We start from the raw sequence: 19,186 nt of genomic DNA, 5'->3' as shown, positions 1-19,186 counted from the left end.
CTCGCCAATACCTTCGCTCATTTCTGCACCCCCACGGATAGCTGCAGAAGGAGCATCGTGCACCGCAGTTGCTTTCAATTCTTGCTTGAAGGTATGGGCCGGTTGAGCAGAACATTGTATATGCGCTCCAGTAGCAACCACTGGGCCAGGTAGATACTGTGGGCCCTTGACATTGATATGAGCCGCAGAAACTGTTGAATTTGAGTCAGTTGTGTGAACAGTGAAGCTGAAAATGATATACTACTTACAGCATGGTGGCGGTTGGATGTTTTCGATGACACAACATTGATTGAACCGCTCGAGGTGTGGCATTGCAAACTTCTGGGCAAATACCTGCACCCAGACGGCAAGGTCTCCGCCAATTCGCTCGGGAGTTTCTTGTAGTTCACGGGGTGTAATGTAGAGGTCGACAGGGAGGTTTTTGGGTGAAGCGACTGCTTCAGACCCAGCACATCGAATGAGGACAGAAATTCCGCCATCAAGGCGATCTTGCATACTCAGCTGGGAAACAAGTGAGACATAAATAAGATGCGGACACTGACTTGAATGACTCACGGCGTCGAAGACGTCTTGCAGCGATGCCTCCAGAAGCTCCTTGTGGGTAAGGGATTTTTCACTGGTTCGTTTAGCAGTGCTGCTAAAGGCAAAGTATGACGGGTGAAGGCCACCAGGCAGTCTAGCCTGATAGTGTGTCCCGTCAATGTGAACGTCGTGTCTCAGTAAAGCCCTGGCGGCCGCTTGACGTTCGTTATTGCTGAATCCTTGAGCGAACATTGAGTTGTGTAGATTGGCAAGACTGGGGATGGCGAATTTTTTAGTGGCTGATTCCGTGGTTTGACTTGAGGGCTGAACGGAGGTGATAGATGCAGTGGCTCTGAGGCTAGAGATTGGAGTGACCATTGTGGAACCGGTGATGTAGTCTGTAGTTGTGAAGCAAGGTTAAAAGCACGGATAAGCGCCAAAACGTAAAATGTAATACTCACTTTTGCAGGCCATGCAATTCTGGAATGAGTTCCAGAAGCACAGATCAAGCACGAAATAGCAGTGGTCGTAAACCATGAAGAAAATGAAAGGCTGGCGACTTCAAGTTGCTGCTATAGAATTCAGCTGAATACATGTGTTCAGCAGCATATTGCATTGTCCGTGATTTGACACTCAATACAGCACGTGAGCTCACTTTGCAAGATCAGATATCACACAACTACATAGTACAAAATAGTATACAATGCATATTCATACAGGAATGACAAAGGACTATGCTATGAACGGCATGACACTTCAGATAGCCGCATAATCCTCCGAGTCAGGCAAAGAGTCTCCCTAACATTCAAGAAAGCCTACCAGGGGTCGCCAAACTAGCCTATCTGAATATCATCGCGATGAGGTCACCACAGGAGAAAGCTTGAGATTGCCAACTAACCTATCCAAACATCATCAGCATTCAAGTTGGTCCACCTATCCGAACATCATCGGCATTCAAGTTGGATCAAGGTGGGATCGCCAACTCACCTATCCAAACATCATCGACATTCAAGTTGGATCAAGGAATCGCAACGAGGTCACCATGCAGAAAGCTCGGGGTCGCCAACTAACCTATCTGAACATCATAGGTATTCAAGTTGTTCAATTCTTTCTTATATCACCCACACAATCACTTATACAATCGTCTACCTACTCTTTCTTATATCACCGATCGAACCAGAAAACTTCTCATATATGTAGTCCTATGTGGTACATGAAAAAAAACAATTACAAAGCAGAGATGGTGTCAGTCGTTTATTGAGTACAAAAAATCAGCCATGTCTTCGGTGACCACTTCGTGCTCTTCACGGTCAAGGGCTTCAATATCATGGAATTCCGACGCAGAAGAATCAGGATTCTCTGCTTGTGCTGTGGCGAGAATTAATGCGATATAGGTAGTTAAAGATCCACACTCACCGGAACTAGCACCATTGGTATTGACTGGTCTGCTGAACGCAGGATTCGCAAGGCGAGTTCCAATGCCACTAATACCAGAGAATCCAAATAGTCTCTCAATCTGATCTAACCGATATGTGTGCACAGCGTTGATAGCCGCCCGTGAGTGCCACTGGTGTTTCAACTTGGCAGCAAGCAAAGGGTTAGCTACAAGAAGTTTGTCGATAACGGCAGACGTGTCAATGGTTTCATCGTGGATAGCAGTTCGGAGCCGGCGAATTTCAATATTGAGTCGAATAATTTCTTCGCGAGCTCAGCAGAGCTTGAAGTACTTTGTAGTCACCTCACGGTGAGCTGGCCTTGCCCAATCCTTGTCTTGGATGTCAGTATGAGAGTCACGCAGAAGGTCAAACTCACCAAGGAAACTGTATTTGGCAATGTCTTTCCATGCGATCGTTTGTCTCGGTGGGATGAGGGAAGCAGCCTGGATATTGTAGCAATTGATCGCATTGCGAATAGTGTCTGAGCGCCACTGTAAAGCTTTACTAATCTGTTGACGTAGTTTGTATCCTAAACAATTTGTAAACGAATCAGTCATAGTACAAGCGCTTACTAGTAGTGGAAATCTCAAACCTGTGCCCGATAACGAGAGCTTTGAGAGTTCAAACAATCTCATGACGACCAAACGTTCGAGTTCATCCAATGCAGTATGATACTTGCCGAGTGTCGCTTCCTCCTTGAAATGTTTGTATTCGTCACCGCCAATCAACCATCTCTCATCGACAGATAAGAGTGTTTCACAATGAGCAACAAGCCCCTCGGCATGCTGTAATTTGGTGTATGAAGAATTAACTCGGATGCGAGCTTGCTTCAGGGCGTCATGCATCTGTTCCAAGCTGCCGATATGTACTCCATTAAGAGCGTTATTGCCAGATTCACGGGCGAGATCCCATTCAGCTCTATTAAAATTCATATCAGGGGATGGGTGGTAGTTAGTAGTTGATGGCACGATACCTTCTTTCAGCGAGTTCATCTAGTACTTCAACGTAACGTATAGAGAGTCGATCTCGTGGAGCTGGCTGCTTCAAACCATCCAGATATATGCGTTCCTGATCAAAGAATCCAGGGAAGTCGTTGTCGCTAAGGCGTAGCTCGGCCTTGATAGTTTCTAGCTCGGCTGTCAGCAACTGAACAGATTTCAACGCTTTGCGATAATGAGTCCACAAATAATTACCTGACACTGCGGCATCAGTATTACAATTACAGCTTGATTTTTTGACTTACTAAGTGCAGCATACTTATTGGCATCCCAAAAAGCGAAATGTTCCTCGATGGCTTGGTGGCGATGAAAACGGTTAGCATGCCTTGTGCTACGCGCAAGATCGTTAGATGCAGAGAAGATATGCTCACAACCCTCGCCCTCAGTATGGCCAGTTCCAGAGATATACATTGGGTGCCAGTCAAGCTGACACCTTCGATTGTGTGCATGGCCATGGAAGGCGCCAACCATCATCCGAAAGCCAAGATCGTGTGCACGAGGGCCCAATGTACTATTAGCTAACGTCTTCGAGAATGCACAACCGATATCGTACGCGCAACCTCCATTTTTTCCATATACCATAAGGAGTTTGTCGATGATCGCTATCGGATATTTCGCACTGCCAGAATACATTAGTAATATAAAAATTAGATCAAAATGCGGTCTTACAGTTCTCCGCTTCAGATCATATCACACACGAGAAGCACAAAGCGATGGCGGCATGAAGCGATAAAAATACCTGACTCTTGGAATACAGCAAACATCTTCTTACGTGAGTCTGGGCCAGTGTTTCTCCATCGATTGATGCATGTGAATGCTCCCGGATGATCTGGGTCTGTAGGCTCATCCTCCCAGTCGTCATCATTCCTCAAGTCTGTCTAAAAGATAATGTTAGAACATAGTTGTATACATAGTAAACACTTACTTGTCGGGATTTGACTTCATTCTCAAACTTGTCAACAGCGTCAGCATAAATCCAATAATCCGAATGAGCTGTGCGAGAATCAGATCGGGCAGTGGTACCATAGATGGACGAGTTCCATCGCTTCAGGCTATTGTTACCGTCAATTGATACCAGCCATTCAAAATTGAGGGCAGGTTCATCGTCGAGCTTGTAAAAGCATGCAGGGCATGTGTTTAACATACGCCAGTTGACGGTATCCCGTTTGAGCGCCTGACGCAGATGCTGGTTGATGCGATGGAGGATTTCTAGAAAAATGTCATAGGCTGCCGAGAATTGCATTTTTAAGTATGGCCGATATGGAATCTACAAACTCAATGTAAATAAACAAACCTCAATGTGAGGAATGTACGTACATCGTGAAGGTAACATAAAGTCTTGCATTGTGATTGGATACTGAACCGGGGACACGTTCGGTGCGACTGACGGTAGGCAGCGAGTGTACGAAGCGAGATGGCAACAGAAGGATACATCGGGGCACACCCAATGTACCCATAGTAGATGAGGGTTTCATTCGGGTATTGATGAGACGGTAATGGTCGTAGATGCGAGCACCTTCGTGCTGCAAAGAAAAAATAAGTACAAGATATCAAGGAACGTTTCAGACTTACTGAATGTATCAATGAGTTCAATCTCATTAATTGAGAATGAAGCATCGACACCTGACAGGACCTGATCTGAAATATCAGGCATACCATCCCCGGAATCTCGACTGCGATAGTTTAAGTAGGCGTCAATGAGACGATCTATCTGAAGGCCCCAATGAGCGGTTTGAGTATCGATGCGTTCTCCCCGAATTCGTGGATCAATGTGATGACTACAATGGGTGTTAATATTTGAAGAGTTGTACACAGTGGTGAATACGTACTATCCAGTTAGATCCGCCAGTTGATGAGCAAGGTCTTCAAATGCCTCATGCTCCCCACCTGCGTGACTGAGGTCAAAGGCCTCTTCACCTGGAGGCACTGTATGGGTGAACACCTCCACGTCCATTCCAAAATCTGCCATCATATTTTCAACGTGGCTTTGGTCCTCTGCTGACATTTCTAATACAACAATAAGCGTTAATGATAAAAAAAGAAAATAGTACATACCTTGTATAGCAGCCTGGCGGCTGGAATCTGCCTCTGCCATACGCTGGCTTTGTTTGCCGGCTGCCAGGACTTTGGAATAGCGATGACCCCCTCTAAAACCATGGGAAATGATGGATTTCGAGAGCCCTTTGACCCTCCCGACACCTGAGGCACGAGGCATTACTGGGTTGGGGCGACGAAAGCACGAGGGAGGCGGGAAATGGCAGATACGAAGGAGGGCAATGACGAAAGCACGAGGGAGTTGGGAAACGGCAGGTACGAAGGAGGTCAACGACGAAGGTACGAAGGAGGTTGACGATGAAGGCACGAGGGAGGTGGGAAACAGCAGGAACGAAGGAGGTTGACGACAACGACGACAAAGGCGGAACAATGGGGGCACGATGGAGGCGGGGAACGGCAGGGACGATGAGCACAGTGATGAGGAGAGCTAGGAAGCGTGAGAAGGGCCCCTTGGTTTGAATTAGGAAGCGTAGCAGGCGTTGCCGAGCGTGCTGAATTAAAATAGGAATATGACGCAATTGAGGCGGGGCGGGATGCTTACCGAATATAGCCTATGCGTGCGCGCGCCCACCATAGTGAGGTGTACATAGTTTTTTTGAAGGTATTTTGAGGAGCTGGGGCACTATTTAACGCTGGTGTAGGGATTTGATGAAACCAAGCCTAATTATAGTTGGCGAGACACGTAACTACCAAGTATAATAAGGCTTATTAATAGGGCAACCCAGGTGCTTATCCCAGGATACTGTAGACTTTGCGTTTGCTGTCGTGGAGCGGTCTTAGTAGCGGTAACAAGAATGAAAGAAATGTTTGCTTTATTGAAGCAGATAGTTTTTCGGGTGGAAGCCCCGAAGGGGCAACACGGCCCCGATGGTGGCCCCAACCTGTGCGAGAGAGAGCTGAGGTGAACTGCGAGGGCGGGTGGGCATCCTCGCAGCCTCAAACTCAGCAGGTCTAGATACCAGCCATCCGGACCCCTGGAAGAGGGATGTAGTACTAGTATGTAGTTTAAAGTTGACTACCTTTAGGTACCAGTAGCAATGTAGGCTGTGAGGATAAGGGAGTGATGGGTGGGGAAAAGAAAAGCAGAAGGCAGCAGGCTGGTTTGAGCCTGCTGGAGCGTGGCGCGAGCACTGCGTGGTGCGGAGACAAGAGAGGCCATGTGCTGCACTGCCGCTGCCACAAAGTCCTAATTCTAACCCTACGCTTGTTCCTCGCTTCGGGGTATAATATCAATATTTCACTCGATTCGGCACCACCTGTGACATGTGACACACTACATCATTTCATCACCTCGGCATTTGAGGGTATGACACATGACAATGCAGAAATTTTTGGCAAAAGTTAATTTCAGCCATGTCAATTTCGACTGCACAACAGCACAACAGAGCATACTGAGATAAAGACAAAAGCATAGAATTTTCTGCCGTCTGTGACACTTTATAGGAATTCGTCAATCCTTGATGTGACCCATGACAAGCGTCAAATTTCGACCCGGCAGAATGGCTTGTGACATGTGACAGATGAATCAAGTGAAATACTACAGTATACTCAGACTGCTACTGCAAATTCAGACCTCACCTACTAACAGCACCCAGACACTTAACAATAAAAACTCAATTCCAAACTCGACTCTTTGATTTATGCATTTTTTACAATGCTTAATTATGCGAGACAGTGTTCTACATGTTTTAGCATTAACATATTGACTTGATGTTCCGTCTTCGAATAGAAATTGATTTTTTGGTGTTCTGTCACGAAATTGTAATGATTTATCATGTGACATTTGATGGATTCACATGAAGTCTACCTTATGTTGGTTCGAATCTTCCCCAAACCGGTCCGAACCCTGAACTGCAAGAAGTTCTGTCACATTGTCGAAACGTGTTTTGACACTCCCTTCAATGATCCACCTCGGCCTCAGGGAGTCCTGTTCTCACTATGAGCATTAGTCTCTCTCTTCCCTATTCTGTTTCATGCCATGGCTTTATTCTATTCCACTCAGGTACAATTTCAAAACTTAGGAATCCTTGCCGTATGACTCAATTTATAAGTGGTGTTTTCGTCAGCATTAAGGTTTGCCTTGGGTGTGGAAAAACCTGCGGTGTTAGGGTTAGGGGTTGCATGGGTTAGGGTAAAGCACCATATTTGGTACACCGAGGCCAAACCGTGTACACAAACTGCGGTATCATGGGTAGTAGCAGGTTTTCTTGTTGTGTTGCGCCCATCTAGTTCACTCAACTTAAAGCTTGAATATCACTCTGATTTAATTGTTGAAGGCTTGACTTGGCAGCATGTTGATAACACTCCCAGGCTGCTAATTGTTGCTTCCCATGACTCGGACACACACACACCACTAGCATGGTCGGAGTACTGGCACACTACCGCTCAAATCGGACCAACGGTGAAGAGTCAAAGGGTCAATATATTGAAAACTGGCTTCAGAATACTATAAAACGGACACTGGTACACCAGGTAAGTCATTGGAACTTCCTCTCAGTATGGCAAAGCCAACTGATACATCCTCCACAAAGTCTTTGACTATCTCCCAAAAGACAGCACCTATCAAGAACCTTGCACAGAAGAGTGTCCAGGCCATTTCACAACCACTTAAAAAATCCAAGAAATCCATCTCTACAACGTCTTCTCGAGTTTCTACCAGATCTTGCTCATCAACAACGACGCTCCCACACGGTGATGAGAATGATGATGATAATGATGAAGAAAGTCAGGCGGTTGATCATAGCGAGCCCGAGAGCACTGAGCTGAGTTCTGAACAAGAACTTGGTATGTTTATGTGTCATTCCTTTCACTTCAATGCTAATACCTACTAGAACAACTTAAAAAAAACCTGGTGTTCACCAATCTACGCTTTCTTCAAACCTACTGTCATCTTTCAGTACCACGATACACAACCATGTCACTTTTTCACCTGTGCTGCTCCCACATGCAAATTGCATGCTGGTGGTGTTCGCCAATTTCAGAATTCAAAGGACAAGTCTTCAACAGCTAATCTGAAGCATTACACCATTCGTTGCTTTGGTGAAGATTCCATCAATGCTGCCATCAGTGGTAAGGCAGCCTCTGAACGCAATGGCTCAGTTTTTGCCCTCTTTGCACGAAACGGCAAACAGCTAGTCAAGTATTTGCATCATGTTCACACTAACCCAGAATTATGGTATGTTCTTCTTTTCAGTGTACTTTCACATTGGAATACTTACTGTAACAGATAGCGCCCATCTTGTGCGATGGATCACCGAAAACAACCGACCTGTCAACATCATCAATGACCGGGAATTGTGCAATCTTTTGACAGCTGGCCGACCAAATGTTACCCTTCCTTCCAACCAAACCATCTCTCGTGACATCAACATATCTTTTGAAAAGTGCCGGGTGCGCATTGCAAAGTTGCTTCAAGTGTGTCATGCATCTGCTATGTAGTCTTCAGCATTTTGACTAACCTCACAATTACAGGAGCACCCTGGTCGCATTCATTTTGGAACAGATGCCTGGACAGCTACCAATCATCACGCATTTGTGGCATGGACTGCTCATATTGAGTATGAAGGTATCATGCTCGCATTTCTACTTGATATAGTTGAGATTCCTGAAGTGAGTCAATAATATCTAATCATTCTCTCAACTCACCCTTGTTTTTCAGTCTCACACAGGTCCTACATTGGCACGCGCATTTCAAAAGATGCTTGAAGATTTTGGACTGACTCAGAAGATTCTCGCCTTCAATGGGGACAATGCCACGTCCAATGACATGCAGACAATGAAACTTGACCAATTGCCCAACTCGTTTGCCAAAGAAAATCGTGCCTGCTGCTTCAATCACACGCTCCAACTTTCTGCCAAGACTCTCCTACGACAATTCATTACAGCACTCTCTGGCAAGGACGACAACGACAATGCACCAGAAAACCTTGAAGGTGAAGTTGATGAATACGCAATGCTTGAATATGACGAAGGCCAGGGTGAAGAAGATGAGCAGGGTGAAGATGAGCAGGGTGAAGACGAGAGCAACAATGAGGATGACGAAATTGATGAGCTGCAGGAGCTGGGCGAGGTTGAGCAGGCCAGACTGCTGGAAGACACTGCTGCTGTCCGTGACATGGTCACCAAGGTAACATATGTTTTCTTTGCCAACTCTGTCATACACTAACTACAATAGCTCTCCCAGCATGGCGGAAGGTTTGCCATGAGCTCAACCTCAAGGAACGACTTATCCCACACAATGTTGTCACATGCTGGAACTCGACATACAACATGATGAAGTTTGTGCTTGCTTATAAGAGTGTGATTGACAGGATTATGGCTGATAAGTCATTGAAATTGCGCAAGTACGAGCTTGACAATGAGGACTGGGGCATCATCAAAGATCTTGTTGCTGTTCTTGAGGTGCACATGCTTATTTGTTTTGGATTCGTTTAGCTACTGATTCTTCTTTGCATATAGACATACAAAAAAGCAACTCTTTTCTTCTCTCAAGATTCAGCGAGCATTGCCGCTGTGATACCTGCAATGGACAAGCTCGACTGCCGTCTCAACCCTCATACCAGGAACCCATACCATCCAGCCATCAAGGCTGCTATGAAGCTCGCATGCAAGAAGATCAACCGCTACTATTCGATGACTGATCTTTCTTCCTTATACTGAATTGCAATGGGTAAGCATCCGATCTATTTTTATTATCACAGACAACTCACCTTTACTTAGTTCTACATCCTGGTCTCAAGCTTGAATACTTTCGGCAGCAAGAATGGAATGATGAATGGATTAGCCATGCGAAGGAGATCACGAGCAAAGTATATGTCAAACAATATGAGGGAAAATCAAATCCTGTGCAAGTGCTCTATTCCGGCACAACAAATGACTTAGTAAGTTTCCTACTGCAATATATTATATGTTTTTGATACTTATTATCCAGGTCGACGATGACGACTTCACATCCTTCACAAATATTTCAGTGACTGCTGGTATTGGATCTCGGACTAGTACCTCCGCAAACCAGTCGAGAACGTCAAGGAGCCTCTTAAGTAGTGGGTTTCTAACCATCACGGCTATCCAAATCTCTTTCGAATGGCATTGGACTATCTGAGTATTCCAGGTACTGTTTTTTTAACTTTGCATTATAAATTTGCAACTCATTTATTTAAAAACATAGCTACGTCTACCGCAGTCAAATGGGTCTTCTCACAGGGTCACCACTTGCTGTCTTTCACTCGCAACCGCCTTCAGGGTTCATCTATTCGAGCATTTCTCTGTCTCGGCTCCTGGGCTCGTCATGATCTCATCTTATTTGAAGACCTTGTAGCTGCTGTGAAGGCTAATTCTAAGAGGAAACAAGAGTCATCGGATGTCGAGTTGATTGAATAAGCATATTTCTAGCATTTAGTTATCCTTTGTAACCACAGGTTTCAATGACACTGCGGGTTTCATGTGACACCGCTGTTTTGATGGTTTGATTTATACCCCTATTGACTGCAGGTTTCATGTGACACCGTTGTTTTGATGGTTCGGTTTATACCCCTACCCCTGATGGGTGGGGTGTGCAAGGGTATGGGTAGGGTGTGTGAAAATAAAACCCTAGGGTTACCCATAGAAAACCTTATGTATGGAAGCATTCACCTGCTTGCTCACCGGAAGAGGCAAATTCACTGTGTTACTGCCGGTGGCAGTTTGTCTGCCGACTTCTGGGGCAGCCCATCCACAGTCATATGGATCATCCCCTGCCGATCCTCCATCTTTGGATGCAACTATGCCAACATATTCCTCCTCACATTTGAAGAGGCTTCCATCGCATTCATAGGGTTGTCCCATCCACAGTAATAGGGATCTTCAACAGACCCATCCACATGACCAATAACTGGCTCATCGTTCAAAATGGAATGCCATCCACAGTCATGAACATTTGCCGCTGACTCACCCGATTGTTGGATGCCTTGATCATCCATCGGATGATCCCATCCGCAATCATAGGCATCTGCTGCTGGCTCACCCGATTGCAGGATGGCTTGGTCATCCATCAGATGATCCCATCCACAATCATAGGCATCTTCCGCCGACTCACCCAGTTGCAGGATGGCTTGATCATCCATAGGATGATTCCAACCGCAGTCATAAGCATCTTCCACTGACCCACATGATTGCGGGATGCCTTGATCATCCATAGGATGATCCCACCCACAATCATAGGGATCTTCCGCTGACTTGGCTGAACTAGGATCGTCCCATCCGCAGTCGTAGGAATTGTCATACCTTGTTCCGGGTGCTGTCTCCGCATACATAGGTGGAACATTCCCCTCTGGGTACAGTTACTTGTGGAGTCTGGGCAGCATTTCTGAATGTTTGCCGGCATTCCATAGCATACATGTCTTGCACCATTTGTTGAGTGAGGAAAGAACCTTTGGGCTAATGGGAGACTCACCGGCCAGCATACTCCCTATCTCGTCGAAGTGGCTGTTGAAACAAAGGTTGTATACTATGATGCATTGTCCGGTGAGTGAAGGTCATTGCTCTCGAATGAACGAGCTCACCTTGATCCCTTTGTGCGAACAAATCATTAATCTTTTCGTGGTCGGTAGGAAACTCTTGTGTCAAGTCGTATTCTGTTGTTGCACCGTTGTTAGTATTCCGGCTAAGAAACAGCTGTTCTTACTTTTAAACTTTGGATAGTTTTCCAATCCGACAACTCCTTTCATCCTGGGTTTCCTCGACAATGCAGGAGGAGTCCACAACTCCAATGGGATGTAAGAGCCCAACCATTCAATCAGACCCTTATCAGAAGCATGCCCTAGTGCTACTGGACCATCTTTGCTGGCGTGGCTGCTGTAGGTAGAGCAGGTGGAGGGATATCGCCAAGATATGGCTGTTCGGGAGTAAGAAACCTAACTTTTTGAAGGTCATGATAGTCTGGTTCAATGAAGGGAGTCGATGATGATTGCAATACAAATCAACTGGTGCCACTGTGGTAACTCAATGTAGTGGAACAATGGTAGATGTGGCATACTATTACATCATAATGAAATCCATGGGTTGTGCATCAACAGCACTCAGAAAGAGCCACAACCGACTCATGAATATAAATCCTGACCTGTGTGCAAGTTTTTCAAAGTCCACTTTTTGTTCCTTCCATTATACCATAACACCCGTTAACCTACAACACTTTATTTTTTTAATTTCATCATGACACCTGCTGATACAGCTACCGAAGCACTGGATACTATGCTGGCGGCCATGTAATTGCTGATCAAGCGGTGCACGTTGTTGGAGTCTGGTGATCCAGAGGTCCTCAGAATCTCGGATGAGATTGCCAGACATGTGGTGAGTACTTTTTCTTGCTTGCACTTCATTATGTCATCGATATTAACACATTTGCCATAGGCAAAAGACTTAAAACCTCATGGAGGGAATGCGACATCCTTTTCCCTGCAGCTACTGTCATGCACTGCCATTGTGTGAGAGTGCTCAAAGGCTGGTGTTTTTCAGACAATGCCGGATTGGACATCCATGATAGACAATGATCCGAGAATCAAGGGTCACCCGCGGTTCAACAAGATGCTAAACTACCGCTCTCGCGCAGCAGATGAGATTCCCATTCTTTTGGATTCTGAACTGGTAACATCGTCCAGAACTCTTGTGGCCGTCCATTTTGCACCGTTGGCCATAGCGACTCCACCCACCTTGTCTCCTCTTCCCATAGATAGGGACTTTGTCAATAGTCCTTCACAGGCAATTGCACCGCCGTCGCCTTCTCCCACCTCAATGGTGCTGGAACCTCTGACCCCGCTTCCCATGTCTGCAGTTTCTATCCCCTCCAAATATAACCTATTTGTGCCAGGGACAAAGAACGCAAAGACAGCACAAAAGGCCGGAAACAGGAAGAAGAAGAAGGTGGAAGATAACGGTGTGGAAGAGGTGAAATTGGGGAACATACTGAGTGCTCCATCTCGGTTGGGCAAGTCGAGTCAGAAGAGAAGCAAGCATGTATCAGGTGACGAGCGGAATGAGCATACTGACATCGCCTCTGTCATAGAGGTAAGTCTCATTATCCTAGCTCAGGCACTGGTAACCCACGATTCTTAATGTTCCTGCCAATAAGAATGTGGCACCGGAACATTCAGATTCGACCGAGATGGCCAATGAGAGAGGTTTCTGGGATGCAGAGACCAGGGTGTGTTGACTTCATTCCACCTACCACCTACCACTGATTCTGACTTTGATATTGACAGCCCGTTGAATGGGGTAGGGATTCAGCTATCACCATGGCAGCAGAGGTAAGCCAGTCAGTTTGTGCATACCAATCTAAGCTAAAACATGCAAAATTTTCTGTTTGTCACCACCCACAGAACTGTGATAAGTGTAGCAAATTGGGGGTGGCCTGTCTTGTCCTTTTGGACAAGAAATTCAGATGCATTCAACTTGCCTGCGCTAATTGTGATGAAATGAAGGTCACATGTGCGATCAACGGAGTTGGTGTCCAGGAGAGAATGCAAGCGAAAGCCAAGGCCATGGCAGCTGAGGCAGTTGCCAATCCTACCAGATGCTCCAAGTTGCATGCTCCGAAGTCCCGAGTTATTAACAAGATGGTGGTTAATACCAGGTCCTGGAAGACGCCCATGCCATCCAATTGGTCATTGTCTGTAGTTGAGGATGATATAGTAGAACGTGAAGGTGAGTGTTGCTGTGCCACCGATGGTACAGAAAACTTAAGCAGCTTCAGATTTGGCCTTGGCAGGTGAGCCAAAGTACATGGATGTCGCGCTGGCTCAAACAGAGGTTCTGCCAATCCCAACAATGGGCTCATCCGTGTCCGTCGAGCCCCAAGGACAATCAGTAGCACTTGTGAATCCTGCAGAATGTGAGCCGACTGCAAGGGACATCCTGCAGAGCATTCAAGACCTGGGCAGGCGACTTGATGGTCTCGCTACTAATGACAGGGTCAATAATTTGGAAGAACAACTCGATTTGGTGGAAGAGGTGGTTGGGTGGTGGTTGGACGTACTGGAGCGAAAACTCAGATACTCAGATTTGGAATGGAAAGCAACATTGTCATCACTTGGACATTTAACCATGTCCCTTCGGGATCATATGGATGATCTGACTGCACACTGTCTGTTATGCACTCAAATAGATCTGTTATGCGGAGCCTTGAGAGGGGCGTCGTCCGCTAACGTTCATGACGTAACCGAAAGGATACGGTGTAGCAACTGAGACTGGCGATGTCGAGTCGGCAGATATCAAAGACGCGCATGTCACATGACTTCTAAGACAGATGTCTTCAAAGTAAGGACAGTCTTGTCCGAACAGTGAGAGTCAATTGAAGTAGACTTTAAGCACGAAGAGCACTTAAGAAAAGATACTAGAGACTGAAGCTGAGAGACTTCAGAGAGAAGTATGTTCCAGGGAAGATTGAGTAGATTCAAGTTAGAGAATCTTAGTACAGGGTGACCGACTACTTATACTAAGTGGAAAGGGTTGAGGGCAAGGTTACCGTACTGTAGGTAAGGGTAAAGGGGAATCGGAAAGGGTATAGGTACGCTGGCAACAGAGCCGGATTAGTGGTGAGTGGTCGAATGCGGAATGAGACCGAGAAACGTTGGAACAAGTCAACGGTAAGTGATACAATGCGCAGCACGCATGAGTCAGAGGAAAGATAAGACAAGATAAGGAGACCACATTGGTGACATGAGTCAGGACGAGTCATAGCCCGAAGGCACGTGCTCACGTTGGTGTGAGAGAGGGGAGATGAGGGACTGGAACGGTGTAGAAACAACAATACTGAGAGGAACAAAAGAAATGCTCCTGACTGTATCTAAAAAGTTGTAGGTCGTGCGTTGCCTAGTCTGCGATACTTGAGATGGCAAGTGCATTTGACCCTAAAGGGGAAGCAGGTGCAGCGGAGATCTAGGGGTACGCGTTTCAGCGAAGCGCGAGAAAGCACAGGTGCGCGCAAGGTACGAAGGCGCGGGAACGCGCGCGCGTATTAGCGCGAAGCGCGGGAAAGCGCGCGCGTGTAAGCGGAAATAAGAGAGACTAAACTTATGTGAAGATATAAGCAAGATAAAGGATGTGAGATGTGTTGTGCTAATGAATAGATTTCTACTGCGACTTTCTAAGTAGTAAGTACTAGGTAAAGTTGGGTGAAAAGTAAGGTGTGAAAGGTAAGTAAGTAATAGTATGTACTGCTGGCGCTTATATAGCGCGCCTAAGCGCGGTCATGCGGAGCCAAAGCGCTACCGAGTAGGTATGTAAAGATATATATAAGTGAGAATTCATGATAAAAATAAAGGTGGAATGATATGCTAATAAAAGAAATGGAAATATAAGCACTAGGGAGCTTGGTGGACAGTGGATGGATGCATCTGGATGGCTGGCGCTATAGGGCGCGCAAGCGCGGGAACGCGCGCGCGCGTATACATCGTGAAGCGCGGGAATGGTGCGCGCATGGCGCGCGTTGCGCGGGAAAGCTGCGCCTTATATAGGAATCACTGTAGATAGCACACAGAATGATGCTGCGAGTTGGTGCTGTATACTCCCTAGTGGAAACTGCCATATCACGCCATGAGAGGCATGATTCTCTACAATGGTCCCAAGGATCCAGTCAATGGATAATCGGTAAAGGAGGACGAGCCAGTAGCAGGTAAGGACGAGGATGAGGGAAAAAATGATAGGGGGCCAGGTAGCCGATGTTACTTGTAACATTACCCCCATTTCAAGGGATGAACTCCATGAGTTCAATCATCCTGGTTGGCATCCCAGATTGGGTCGAAGTCAAGGTCTTCGAGCCAAGCAGCGGCTTTGATCGCATTCTTGCTTGAGGCGAGCAGCGTCCTGGTCATACGCAGCTTCAAGCTGGCGCATGTCCATATAGAACCTTTCAGAAGAGGTTCCACGGCGAAGGATTTTCTTGCCATCGAGTCGAGGGCAGAAGGGGGTGAGGTGTTTCAGGGCAAATTGCCCACAAATGCGGCAGAAGTATTGCGAGCAGTACTTTTGTTTGTGTCCATAGACATGGCACTGGCGGCAGACAACATTGCTGCAGTAAACTTGGGTGGTCTTGGTGGCATCATGACGTGCGTCGTTGATAGCATCTTCCTGGGCCTCTTCGCGGGAGTAGTGCCTAGTGAAGTTCTGGGTGCGCAGACGACACACATGAGAGAGGGGTAGTCCCAAGGACAGAATGGATCTTGCACAAGCATGGTGGTTTTGGCATTGCGGAGTGGGGAGAGGTTCCAGAGAACCAATGGAAAGATGTGGGACCACATCAGTGGGTACCCAGTTGTCAGGGTTGAGGACTGGTGGTTCAGGGGTGCACTCATCCAGTTCAGGGATGGTGATCGAGATGGTGTCAACATCAAGGATGGGGGAGGGGTTACGTGGAGCATAGAGCTCGCGTTCATATTCCTCATAAAGATGGTCGATCTCGGGGTTCGTCAACTGAGTGACATTGGGGATATGCTCTGGTGATTCGGAGTGGGGCTGTTGGGGAATGAAGGGGGTCGGAGCTCTGTCATAGACAGCACGCTCAATGACTGCAAGTGGGTCGGGAGGGGGATTAAATGCCCGCTCCTCCTCGACGGCCATGACAGCGGCATGGAAGTTCCTAAGCTCTAACAGATTCAGTAAGGTGTGTTTAATCTTGCCTTGGTTATATCTGGTTGAGACAGTGGATAGGGAAGTATCCCTAGCCAGATCAATCCTGGCAATGTCGCCAGTGAGGGCATCAGTAGCCCTGAAGGCATTGACGAGATTCATGGTGATATTGTCGTTGGTGCGGCTGAGGTTGTTGTCGAGTCGAAGTGCATACTGGAGGTCGCAGATAACTGCTTCCCAATAGGCCCGTTGCTTATCTTGGACAACGGAACGGAGAGAGGGTCATCGCCAGATGGCGTACATTGGAGGTGGGGTCTGGTGAGGAGACCAGTCCTGTGGGCCACTATGGCCAGGCAGTGGCTGGTTTGTCAGGTCGTGGGTGGAGGATGACACATGAGAGGTACCGGATCAGCGCGAGGAAACAGACAATGCTGAAGCCGGCATATCAAAGGGGTTTTCCTTGGGTGTTGGCGTAGGTCTGGTGTTGGGTGATGGGTCATTTCTTGTCAAGGGGTTTGGGTTTTGTGGGGCAGTGGTGATTGCAGATCTGTTGGCGATGGAAGGTTTCAGGAGTCGTAGAAATGGGTGTGTCGGTGGGGTCAGCCCTGGTGCAGTGAGGGCAGTATGCAAAGTTGCAGTGGTGTTTGTTGATCAGCATGAGGTGGCAATTGAAGCGATCTTGAGTCGCTTCTTATACGCCTTCAGGAGCTCTGCTGCGGACTTCAATTCTGTTTCGGGGAGCCACGTTCGTTCAGAGGCAGGATAGCCAACCCAAGACACGAGGTACTGGCAACGTGATCCGGTACCCTTGTGTTGGAGGATAGCTTCCATTTCGTAGTGTTCCTCTCCATCGATAAGATTGGGAGGAGGTTCGGTGAAATTTGGTCCATGCACATCTGTCTCCTGATAGGAGGGAAGCTCCGAGGCATGGAACGTGGGGTGAATACGCCAGCTGGCAGGCATTTTCAGCTGGAACATGATGGGGGAGAGGACCTTCTGGATTGGGAAGGGTCCGTATCGTTTTGGGGCAAGTTTCCTAGAAGGGAATTCAGTGATCAGGTTCGTGGCAGATAGCCATACCTTATCACCAACGTTCCATGGCTTGTAACACTGGCCATAGGAACGATCAGCCATGCGCTGTTGGGCGAGGCTATGACATGCAAGGGCTTCTTCACGGATCTTTGCGAGGGATTTGACTCGCTCTTCAGTGGTTGGGAGGGTAGAATCGGGAAAGAGATGAGGGATGCCACGCGGTTCATACCCCATCATCAGGAAGAAGGGTGATGTGTTTCGGGCACTGTGTCGTCGGGAGTTGTGGACAAATTTGGCCATGGGAAGGTGTTTTGCCCATCCAGAGGGGGTTGTCCAGCAGTAGATCCAGAGGTAGATTTCTAGCTCTTGGTTGAGCCATTCGGTCTGTCCATCTGTCTGTGGGTGATAGGCAGTGGAAAGTGTGACTTGGTAGTCGAGGAGTCGTCCTAGCTCTTTTGCTAGCTTCGAGGTGAATTGTGGGCCTCGGTCTGAGATGATTTTATCATAGAGTCCAAAGCGCATGAATACTTTCTTGAAGAAAAGTTCAGCTACTCCTTCTGCAGTGATAGTTTTTCTGCAAGGGCAGAGAATTACCCCCTTCATAAGCCCATGGTCTACCACGACCATGATGGAGTCGTAGCCGGCGCTCTCCGGGAGGTCAGTGATAAGGTCAACGGAGACCTGAGCGAAGGGACGAAGGGCCGAGGAGGGTATCGGGGTAAGGGGAGGGGTCGTCGGGTGAGTGTTGACCTTCATCTGCTGGCACATGGCGCAGCCGTCAACATATTTCCGGATAAAGGAGCCCATTCCAGGCCACCAGTAAGATTTCTTGACATTCCATTCAGTGACAGAACAGCTGGGGTGTCCTGCAGTAGGGTGGTCATGGTGCAAGGAGAGCACCCGGTGCTGGAGGTCAGGGGGGACATAAGCATGATCTTTATAGAAGAGTACACCATCGGTGAACCTCCAGTCAGAAAGTGCGGACTTCATCGGAGGTGTGCACACCCTGGAGAGGGTGTCCAGAGCTGTTTTCACACTCTGATCAGAGGGGTCGTCCGAGAGCCGCTGGAATTTTTCAGCAAGCTCAGTGTCGATGAGGTGAGAGAACATCATGTCGGGGAGAAGGACATGGTCTTCATTGTCGTGACCCAAATCATTATGATCGGGTCGTCGGGATAAGGCATCAGGGGCTGCAAGCTTTGTTCCTGGAACATGGTGGAGTTCCAGATCAAAGTTAGTGAGTGTCAGGTGCCACCTAGCCTGTTGTCGGGTGAGGCGTTGCATGGAGCGGAAGTAGATCAGGTTCTTGTGATCAGTGAAGACAATGACCGGTGTAGAAACAACAATACAACGAGGAACAAAAGAGGCTCCTAGCTGTATCTATAAATGTTGTGAGGTCGCGCGTTGCCTAGTCTGCTATTCTTGAGACAACAAGTGTGTTTGACCCTAGGGGAAGCGAGTGCAGCAAGGATCTAGAAGTGTGCGCTGAAGCGAAGCATGAGAAAGCGCAGGTGCACGCAAGGTGCAGGAACATGCGCGAAGCGC

At 47.4% G+C, this 19,186-nt stretch overlaps 8 protein-coding genes across 8 annotated transcripts; 4 read left to right on the top strand and 4 right to left on the bottom strand.

The window, feature by feature from the left end:
* Window positions 1-345: 345 nt before the first annotated feature.
* On the bottom strand, window positions 346-816 carry F5891DRAFT_914056 (uncharacterized protein; the record flags this gene model as incomplete). The annotated part of the gene is made up of 2 exons (XM_041373674.1): window positions 346-501; window positions 556-816. Coding segments are annotated over 2 exons (417 nt in total), but the record flags the coding sequence as incomplete, so codon positions are not given.
* Window positions 817-2,230: 1,414 nt separating this feature from the next.
* Window positions 2,231-3,427, bottom strand: F5891DRAFT_960315 (uncharacterized protein; the record flags this gene model as incomplete). Its single annotated transcript, XM_041375717.1, has 3 exons — window positions 2,231-2,876; window positions 2,932-3,151; window positions 3,202-3,427. 3 exons carry the CDS (start codon window positions 3,425-3,427, stop codon window positions 2,231-2,233), a joined length of 1,092 nt encoding a protein of 363 aa, XP_041220921.1.
* A 209-nt stretch (window positions 3,428-3,636) lies between these two features.
* Window positions 3,637-4,910, bottom strand: F5891DRAFT_960255 (uncharacterized protein; the record flags this gene model as incomplete). The annotated part of the gene is made up of 5 exons (XM_041375711.1): window positions 3,637-3,834; window positions 3,882-4,223; window positions 4,274-4,472; window positions 4,516-4,734; window positions 4,786-4,910. The coding sequence occupies 5 exons, from the start codon at window positions 4,908-4,910 to the stop codon at window positions 3,637-3,639; spliced, it is 1,083 nt and encodes a 360-aa protein (XP_041220920.1).
* Window positions 4,911-7,956: 3,046 nt separating this feature from the next.
* Window positions 7,957-8,632, top strand: F5891DRAFT_960254 (uncharacterized protein; the record flags this gene model as incomplete). Its single annotated transcript, XM_041375710.1, has 3 exons — window positions 7,957-8,203; window positions 8,325-8,425; window positions 8,483-8,632. Coding segments are annotated over 3 exons (498 nt in total), but the record flags the coding sequence as incomplete, so codon positions are not given.
* Window positions 8,633-8,687: 55 nt separating this feature from the next.
* F5891DRAFT_907859 (uncharacterized protein) lies at window positions 8,688-8,861 on the top strand (the record flags this gene model as incomplete). The annotated part of the gene is made up of 1 exon (XM_041373578.1): window positions 8,688-8,861. A coding segment is annotated over one exon (174 nt), but the record flags the coding sequence as incomplete, so codon positions are not given.
* A 314-nt stretch (window positions 8,862-9,175) lies between these two features.
* On the top strand, window positions 9,176-9,670 carry F5891DRAFT_960282 (uncharacterized protein; the record flags this gene model as incomplete). The annotated part of the gene is made up of 2 exons (XM_041375713.1): window positions 9,176-9,403; window positions 9,470-9,670. Coding segments are annotated over 2 exons (429 nt in total), but the record flags the coding sequence as incomplete, so codon positions are not given.
* A 1,100-nt stretch (window positions 9,671-10,770) lies between these two features.
* Window positions 10,771-11,715, bottom strand: F5891DRAFT_984284 (uncharacterized protein; the record flags this gene model as incomplete). The annotated part of the gene is made up of 4 exons (XM_041377417.1): window positions 10,771-11,318; window positions 11,442-11,495; window positions 11,551-11,622; window positions 11,673-11,715. The coding sequence occupies 4 exons, from the start codon at window positions 11,713-11,715 to the stop codon at window positions 10,771-10,773; spliced, it is 717 nt and encodes a 238-aa protein (XP_041220916.1).
* A 790-nt stretch (window positions 11,716-12,505) lies between these two features.
* F5891DRAFT_1194231 (uncharacterized protein) lies at window positions 12,506-14,227 on the top strand (the record flags this gene model as incomplete). The annotated part of the gene is made up of 5 exons (XM_041367897.1): window positions 12,506-13,051; window positions 13,116-13,187; window positions 13,246-13,290; window positions 13,363-13,687; window positions 13,737-14,227. The coding sequence occupies 5 exons, from the start codon at window positions 12,506-12,508 to the stop codon at window positions 14,225-14,227; spliced, it is 1,479 nt and encodes a 492-aa protein (XP_041220915.1).
* Between the last annotated feature and the right edge of the window lie 4,959 nt (window positions 14,228-19,186).

Source organism: Suillus fuscotomentosus (assembly GCF_016647785.1).
Source record: "Suillus fuscotomentosus strain FC203 chromosome Unknown F5891scaffold_67, whole genome shotgun sequence".
Classification (NCBI taxonomy): domain Eukaryota; kingdom Fungi; phylum Basidiomycota; class Agaricomycetes; order Boletales; family Suillaceae; genus Suillus; species Suillus fuscotomentosus.
This window is presented reverse-complemented; position numbering and strand designations above follow the sequence as displayed.